The sequence below is a fragment of the Mastigoproctus giganteus genome, chromosome 13, assembly GCF_048544385.1.
Source record: "Mastigoproctus giganteus isolate SK-2022 chromosome 13, ASM4854438v1, whole genome shotgun sequence".
Lineage (NCBI taxonomy): Eukaryota > Metazoa > Arthropoda > Arachnida > Uropygi > Thelyphonidae > Mastigoproctus > Mastigoproctus giganteus.
The window spans coordinates 55170583-55180343 of record NC_143587.1 but is presented as its reverse complement, the minus strand read 5'-3'; the positions used below and the strand labels follow the sequence as shown (position 1 = coordinate 55180343).

Below are 9761 nucleotides of genomic sequence, written 5' to 3'. Positions count from 1 at the left end.
TCTTAATAAATTCAGAGCATAAAATCTATGCAAAGATTCTTAGAAATAAATTAAATAAATTCTTAAAATCTAAGATGAATGAGGAGTAGAATGGATTTAGACGAGTCCATTCCTGTGCTGATGGCTATTTTTCCATTAAAATGCTAACTGAAAAAAAAACACGAAGAATACAATTTCGAAACACATCTAGATTTCATAGGCTGTTCAAAAAGCTTTTGATCATATTAGCAGAAATAAATTATTAGAAATTATTAAGAAGAAGGTACTCCAAATCAAATACTAAAAACTATATATAACAACGAGGAAAACATAATGGCAATAAAAGTGAATGGAACGATTTCGGACTGGAAACATAAACCGAGGAGTTAGACAAGGATGTTGCCTGTCACTTTTTTTTTAAAACTGTATAAATTCTATGATAAGAAATTGGAGACTAACTCTGCATGGTAATATCCTTCTAAAATAGAGAAAACATATTCAACTAGGGTGTCAAAAATTAAAATTTTATACCGTCAAAAGTATACAAGAATAAGAATTTACAAAATGCTAGCCAGAATAATAATTATATGTGGAAGTGAGGCTTGGACCATATGCAAAAAAATATGAAAGCAGATACTATATTATAAATCAACTTTAAATATTTAAATTAAAAATATGAAGAATAATAACTTAAAAAAAATATTTTTAGTTAATTGATAAATACACAAAAGTATGGTTCCATTTATTATTTAGTAACTTCTTTTATTTCACTTCATGTTCAATTTTATGTAAAAAATAAGACAACTCTTGGAAAGCACCAGATTATATAAGTTTCCCTTCCCAACCAACTTTTGGGTTCCTCTCCCTAATGTTTGCAAACTTGATATTTGTACACCAAACGACCCATGTGGTAGTTCACAATGCCATATCCTCAGGCCAGAATGAAGTATTCAATAAAGAATTCAGAAATGTCGCCAATTTTAAGTAGTTCTATTGTTTTGGAGTTAAACTTACGTTATGTAATACTTTTTGCAGAATAAAATTCCCTTAAACAAATAACATGGTTGAATTAGCGTATTCACATTTAATTAATTCGAAAAATTTATGCTAGAATAATTTTTAATTTGATAAGTTTCATTAATTATTCTGTTGTGTCCGTAGGGCACAAAATTATCATGCAAACAAAAGAACTAACGTATAGTATTTCAATTATTTCCCTTAATTTTTAAATTTATTTATTTTTTATCTCTGTTCATAAACCATAAATAATAATTACTGTAAACCGAATAGTTGTACTACCTGGCGGCAGATGGCAGGATTATCTTCTCAATGAAAACCATTTGCGTAGAGACGCCCACTTTAAGATGACACTATTGAACTACCATAAAAAAAATAGGTGAACCTATAAAGAATCGTGATTAACCGAATAATGACAATGCAACAGATGGAATAAAAGATCATGATATAATATCTGAGAAATAAAATGCCTTCAGCTAAATCGGTGAATAAGAATGTCTACTGATACTGTATCCATCCTTTAACAACATGCAATAGAGAGAGAGATTCTGTTTCCTCTGTGGCAAGATCGGTACGGTGTGTGTGGAGTTGGTATATACGAGCGTGTAGGGTTGTTGGACAGCAAACAAAGCGCATGCTCTCGAGCGACTGGCAGCTGGATTTTAACTTAAGTCAAAGCCAAGATGGCAGTGGCGACAAGACATGATCTTCGAAATTTGGAGATAAAAACGAAGTCGATTGAGCAAACGTTAGTTCCATTGGTGACACAGGTATGTATGCTGTTAGAATTGAATACTCCGAACAAAATGATCATTATACTATGAGTCAGTTAGGCGTAAATCATGAAATATCAGTTTGTAGGTTACGACGCCGGAAAAACATGCTTTTCTTAGTGGCTTCGCCTGCATATAGTACTTAACGACTCGGTCATCGTTTTGTCAAATTGTTCTTAGCTTGAAAAGCCTTATATTGATGCTTTTCACGTACTGTGCACATATTTATAATGTACATTGAACTATGATATATATATATTTTTATTTTCTTAAAGAGTTAAATGAAACGAGGCATCACCCAGACTCTCCCTGCGCTCTAACTCAGTGAGCTTCGAAAACGTGCTTCCCTTTTCAAATCTCTAATATGAATGTCGAACAAAGTGTGCGCTACCAGGTTTAGCTTTGGAAACGTGCTTGTCTGTCAAAAATGTAATATTCTTTAAACAAACAACAGTTGTTAATTTTTATTCAAATTTAACTTTTTTAGTTTGTTTAACAGGCCTATTAATATTATGAGATATTGGAAGTGTGTGGAAAATTTTTTTAATTTGGATTTTTGATCATAAGTAGTTGCCTAAAGAAATAGGCAGTTTCTTGGATTGTGTAGTTCACCATTTGTAGAGCTGTGCAACCCACGCCTTTATGTGTTACGATTTTTTATTTATAGGGAAGTAATAGTGCTTGCACGGATGTGGCGAATACATAAATCCTTGGTTGGTTATTAGGCAAAATATATATAATTGATGAGAAGTTGGTACAATATGTGAATATAAAAAAAATATATTGAATCTGTATCAAGATATCGTGCTGACCCAGCAAAACATAAAAATATGGGTTTGCACCATATATTTTTATACTTTTTTTTAAATTAAATATAAGGACAATGACCTCTTACTTTTGGATACAGGCTTATTATGGAGTAATGACTTGGCACATTAAATATAAACATACATATAATTAATATTATTAAGGCGGATGTTTTTATCTTGAAATCTTATACAACTAGAGAGGATTTGAAGTGATTTTCACTTGGAATGCTACAGTGCTGTGGCTGGTGTGATAATTACAATGTATAATGAAAGTACTACTAATAATAATTGGAAATGTTTGAAATTGTTGACCTAAACTCTTGTTGATACATTGTTACTGAAGTGGAGTAATTTTGTAATGGTAATGTTATAATAATAATGAAATGGCTATAGACCACAGATATCCAAGTATTGCTTATTCCTTACTGAATTATGTAGTGTTGTACAGTGTATTTTATTCTGCTAGTGCTTTGTCTCCAGACATTTTAAGCTAAGTAAATCCATGTTAAGAAATGTAGAGAGAAACAATTAACTATGGTGATGGTAATTATAGGAACTTTAGTATGGGAAATACTGTGTGTAACTGAACTTTGTGAAAAAACTATATTTAGTATTAGTATTGGCAAAATGATGCCAGGGAGCAGTTACTAAAAGGGAGAGAGAGAGAGCATACTAAAATGAATCAGGGTGACATGTAACCCATATTATTAATCCTACTAACTCCTGCTTCCCTCTGCAGCTTACACTTACAAACATTGATTCCCTGAGGAACATGTTTCTGGCCAATTGCCTCCAGATCTTTAATAAATTAGACATCCACCCTGATAAGTTCTGTGAGGACAAACTGTACAGAAAGGAAACCCATTAGAACTGTTACCAGCTGTTGAATCTGTGAGGATCACCTGCACTTGGACTTTCCTGCCTGATGTATTTATGCTTCTTTTACTTTTGCCTTGCTGTTTATTATTACAAACTTTGTATTTTATTTCAAGGTTTTGTAAGTTGTGTAAATATCTCAGGTTGAGCCTGCATGTACTCTTATACATTGTTTATGTGGTTTCTTGCACCTCAGTCTGTAAACTTCACACCCTTCTGGCACATTGCAGTCCCAGGGTGACCCATGGTTTCTTGTGGTTAATAAACTGAATATAATAATAATAATGACAACAAAAGAGTGCTCTTACCGGTGTCTCGAGACTAGGCACCTGCAGAGAGATCTGATTGAGGCTTTAAAGCCTTGATCGGTTTGAATAAGCTGAATGTTAATGGCATTCTTCCACTTTTTTTTTTTTTTTTGTTAGTTGGCGCATTGGCTTCTGTGGCCATATTGCACCTCCCAAAGTTTTTGAATTTTCTACTCTGATCCAAGCCCGAAGCAGGATTCGAACCCATGACCTTTGGGTTGCCAGGCAGGCACTTTACCCATCCGACTAGCCCGGTCGGCTTCTTCCACTTGCTTAGACTACACACATGAGGGGGCATAAATTCAAGTTGAAAGATGGTTGCAGGATAGATGTGTGGAAGGAAGTTTGCCTTCAGCCAGCAGGTGGCTGATTGTTGGAACAGGCTTCCATCTGTTGTTGTGGAAGAGGATGGATTGAATAAATTCAAGGAAGTAGACAAATTCTTAGAGGGAATGGATGAGTGAACTGTGTAGGTTTTTTTTTTTTTTTTGCTATTACTGCTACTAAGTGGGAGCTTATTCCAGCAGTCTGTTACTGTTGGGCTGAAGACCAGTTTTCACATATGTATTGCACAGTTGTTTTTTCTCAATTTAAATTTGTCTCTTTATCACCTGAAAAGGAGTAAAGATGCATTTAATTTAACTTATTAAAGCCTTAAATACCGCAAGAATATTGTGCAATTCCTGGTTTCCAAACATTTTAAGATAAAGAATTCAAGTCTCTCTTATGATATTGGCGGGTGGGGCACAAGGCTACAAAGCCACATGGAAAAAAGAGCTCTCAGCATGGTACTATGCTGAGAGTTTATTTTTGCTCTAAATTTACTTAACAGTAAATTTAGAGCATAACCACTTTACTGTATGGAGGGCATTCTGACTGTGCTGTGGCCACAGCACCATGCCAAGGCATGGGCAAATAGGGCACTCAACCCATCCATATTTTTATTAGAGGTGCAAAAATTAATAAATTAAAAAAATATAAATTTCTGTTTATTTTCTAGATCAGCGTTTCTCAAACTGTGTTCTGTGAAAAATCGTAATTAATAATTAAAAAAAAAATAATAAATAAAATAAATAAATTCTGCATATTTGTAGGGTACACCACTTTTGCATCATTTAATTTTTAACATAATTTTTTTTCGGTTATTAACATACTGGCATAGACTAATAATCAAATTACACACCGCGGCACAGACCGTGGAACACTTTATTTTGGGGGCTTTTGCATAGAGAAATATGAGTAGAGGTAATGACATCTACGAAAAAGTTGCAATGTGGTGATCTAGTATGCGATTTAGCCTGGAGTACACGTGTTGAAGAAGAGGGGAAAGCTAACCTATATCATAACTAAACTCACTTCCTTGAATAAATTTTTTTTGATAATTATCAGTATTTCAAAATATTATTATTAAAATAAATGATCATGGATATGTGGTTGAAAAATGGAACTTTAAAAACGAGAAGCAAGTACTTCTAGTATTGCAACTGTAGTCGATGAAAACGAACACAATATTGTCACACTTCAAAGTGAGGATGAACAATCTCAGCCTTTTGTTCCTCAAAAATCCAAAGTGAAAAAACAGTAACCTACTGAAAAAAAAAAAAAAAAAAAAAACCAAAACGAAAGTATGATGACAGTTATTTGCATTTCGGCTTTACGTGTGTTGGAAATAAAGATGCTCCTGATGCACAGTGTCATATGTAATAAAATATTAGCGAACAGTTCTTTGGATCTAGTTAAACTTGTGTTATTATTATTATTATTACTAGCCACATAGTGCAAGGAAGCCTGAGGCTTATGCTGCACCAGCCAAAAAAAAATTCGAGTTACCTTGAGAGAGAGAGAGAGAGAGAGAGAGAGAGAGAGAGTGCGGGAGCATCAGAACTAGATGGGAATCACCAAGAAAGAGAAGAATGATGATATCTAGCTCAGGACCCTGGGTGTGCCAAGCCCATAAACACCAGATGTGAGCCCCTGGGTGTTCCGCAGATATATTGTGGGATGAAAAGTGTTCCATGACTAAAAAAGTTTGGGAAATGCTGTTCTAGATGAATAATCCCAGAAGAGTATGTATTTATCATTTGTTACATATTGGATTATTAAGAGCAGCTCTGCATTTTCAGCACCACAATTCACAATAGGTCGTGCAATTTTTGTGGCAATGTGTGGGTTTGAGGTGCAACATGCTCTGGTCACCAGATTATCTATGAATGGCATTAGATAATTTAGTGCCAGCCAATATGCAGGCTGAAAAACCTTGAATAATTCATTGGTACTTTTACCAAGAAACAGTTCAGTGCTGCCTATTGCAGCATATGGAAACTAGGCACCTGTGAGGGGATCTGATTGAGGTCTTTAAGGATCTGAATGGATTAAGTTAATGGAGTAAGCTGAATGTTGATGATCCCTACTGAGACAATACACATAAGAAGACAAAAATTTAAATTTAAGATGGTTGTAGAATAAATGTGTGGAAATTTGATTTTAGCCAGAGAATAGTTGATTGTTAGAATAAATTTCTATCTGGTGTTGTGGAAGTGGGTAGTTTGAATGAATTTAAGGAAGAATAAGCCAGAATATTAGAGGGGATGGGACAGGTGAAGTGGGAGTGTTTTTTTTTTTTGGCTGATACCATATAAGCTTGCATCATTTGCCAATACAGTACTAATATTAGTACTAAATCATTTCAGAGGGGGCATGGTATCACAATGTTTGAGAACCCTTGCAGTACTAGGAACAGCACAGACATACCCTTTGCAAAGTATATTATGCTATGTATGGAATATTTTGGGATGAGAAACAATTTAATTTTTTAATAAGCTATTTCTTCATATTATATTATAAAGTATACTCATAGTATATGCACTTCGAGTATACTTTTGCATCTATTGTGCATTACCCTTTTCTCGAAAAGAGAGGATATATTTCTGTAGTACTATGTACAATAAGTTGTGGCACGGAAATGAATACCAAGATTAGGTAAAGATGAAGTCCTGGGGTTGCTGTATTTGGGAGGTTTGACTATGTTACAATAATTATTCAAAGAATGCTTCAAAAGTTATATGGCATGAGAGAGCTTGGCATAAAATAGCAAAATAGACCCTTAAAGATAAATTGAGGGAGGGATAAGTAAAAAAAAAAAATTAATTTGCCAAATTGCATTCCAGGTAAAACATGGAGGTGCCCAAAAATTCACTCAGTAGTTCAATATTATGAATTATATTGAACTACTGAGCGTGTGTAATGTATATTTATGCAAAACATGATACAGAATTACAAACAAGAACTGACAAAAAGACATTATTAATTTGCTAGTACAATGGAGCCAGTTTTCCATTACTGATATGCTTTGAAAGTAGATATGAATATCCCTGAATGCAATAGTGCATCTAGAATTTTTCTTTGAGGGAGGCCGAGCATCAGAGCCATGGTCTGACTAGAGAAAATTACTCAGTTCCATTTTATTTTGATCAAGTCTTTGGTGAGGGTTGAAACTGGGAAACCAACCCCACCTCTCCCGATGAGTGCACCCATGTCAAAGAATTATTGCATTATGTGATATCTTTAAAAGAATTAAACCCAGAAAAATTAGTGTGATGAGACATTGGAAAGATTCTTATTGACGAAAACCAGAAATGTTACTGTATTGTATTGTTTCCATGTAAGCCAAGCAGTAATATTTTCTGTTTTGCACTTTATAATCTTTCATTTCTTATTTAGTGACGTAATACTTATTTCATACTTAATAACTGAGCAAAAAAAAGCTAATTTATATTAGTTCATACCTAAATTTTTCACCAAAACTTCAACTGTTTTCCCAACAAGTTTGGAATGAATTTTAATTATCTTATGTGACATCTTAATGATTTACCTTTCTTGATGACACTGAAATGATATGCCTAACTTTGTATATTCTTTTTTCTCCCCTCTTCCTGTTATTTTGTTTTGAATTAGTGGAAAACTCCTGGGAAGTTGATGAGAGTTACTCTAGAGTAACTTTCACTGATTTCCCAGTTTGTTTTTTCTATATTATTTTTAATTAAATCCAAAAAGTCTCTATTGGATAAGGTGAAAATGATCTGTAAAGTTGGCAGTACCTTGTATATGATTTCATGAGTGCCGATGGGTTAAAATGCTATTTTCTGTGCATACGTGATTTTCATAGCTTGTTAGCTATAGTTAGAACCTTGCTCTGTGATTTATAAACAAGCAAGTAATATCTTTTGAAATGAATAATTAGGTAATGAATGTTATTTTCCTCCAGAGATTTACATACATGGCATATTTGCAAGAGGATTTAGAATTTTTATTTAATTGATAAAATGATGAAGTTACACGTGATGTAGTAGCTTTGACAGTATTATTCGGATATAGTTGAACAACTTAAACAATTGTCTGTGTGGGTCCCAAATCACACATGAATTTGTTCATTAGTTTAGTATTGATAGTATGACTCATGGCTTATGCAGTACCAGACAAAAGCTATCTACCTCCAGAACCACCAAATACGGAAGATGCGGAAAGGTCAGGGAATGACCACTGCATATCCCGGAGCAATATGACCTTAGTTGCTAATGCTCCAAAAAACAACAACAACCTCCAGAACATTAGGTGGAAGTTTATTCTAACATTTGATTACTCTTTGACTGTCTAGATCAATTTTAGGCTGTTGGGTCCAGCCGTAAAAGCTTTTTCATAAGTAGAGTATAAAGTTTGGAAAATTAATGATGTTTTCTTCGCTGAAGTGAGTGCTACCTGGTGTGCAGCATCTCAAATGGTATTATGGAATAAAGAATAATTTGCTGTCGATAAAACACTTAACCATCCGACTCATGCAGATTATCGAAATTCATTCACAAAAAAAATTGACAATTCTCCTTTGAAGGATATCTCCTAAAAAGAAAGATCTGTATCCATCCTTATCAGTGACAATCCAATACAACAATACCCCGCATTGCACTAATAATTGGTACCGAAACTGTTCCGTGTTATGTGAAACCATGCTGATTGAGGTATAATTATAATGGTTTTAATTGAATGCATACCAGAGAAAGTCTATAAACAAATTATAATAAATTTATAAACAATTTGAGCTTGATAGCCAATTAAAAGGATTTGAAATAAAAAATATTGCAAATATTTTATTAATGAAACGGTAACATCATGAAAGATGAGAAAAAAAAGCTTTGTTTATTTTGGTATTTCAGTAATGTAATCTGAAGTCATCTCTTCTTTTTCCCGGCATACAAGTCTTTGTAGCATCAAATCCCATCTTGTAAAATTTGACTTATTTTGATGCTACGTTCAATATTTGGATCTCCATTCATAATCGCCTCGCAGGCATGTTATAACCCCCCCCCCCCTGAAAAACTTTCTCCAAAATTCTTTTGGTGCCACTTCAGTGTTATTCACTTCAGAATTGTTTTCCTCTTCTTCATATGCAGTTTGCTTGTCAATTTCAAGGAGAGTTGCATTATCTAAGTCATTTCCATGTGATTCAGTGCAGCCACATACATTGGCCGTGTCCAAAGTTTTGAATCCCGAGTCTTTTCCAATCTTCACAATGTCCTCGAGATTTGCCTGAACTTGTGATTTAAAACCAGTGAAATCATTTGCCAAATGGGGTGAAATATGCTGCCAAACAGAACGCATGTTGTTGGCAGTGATTTTTAGCCGAGATGCAGATTTATTTTCAGTCATATTTAAAGGGTTAAAAAATAAATTGTGAAATGAAAAGTTTGAAAAGCTATCACGGCAGGATGGAATTAAGAATACTGAACACTGTTGCATGTTGCTGCTGACTGCCTGAGGGGAGCTTTTGGCACACGTGCATGTGAGACAATAGAGTTAGCACCACAACATATATGTAAGTGTACCTAGGCTATGACAACGCAGCATATATGTGTCTAGACTATTGAATGAGTTTTAATATATACAGTAAATTTTCGGCTTAAACTTAATTGACACCTGTGCTGTTTGAAGCCGCACTAAGTGAGGTA

The 9761-nt window shown here is 34.2% G+C and overlaps 1 protein-coding gene across 1 annotated transcript in view; it reads left to right on the top strand.

Moving 5' to 3' along the window:
- The first annotated feature begins 1539 nt into the window (after positions 1-1539).
- The window catches only part of LOC150076069 (alpha-catulin-like), a 330340-nt gene continuing 322118 nt past the window's right edge, over positions 1540-9761 (top strand). Inside the window, exon 1 of the mRNA XM_090387250.1 lies at positions 1540-1766. Within this exon, the coding sequence (XP_090243376.1) occupies positions 1680-1766 (87 nt within the window). The 5' untranslated portion in view covers positions 1540-1679. The remainder of the gene's footprint in view (positions 1767-9761) is intronic.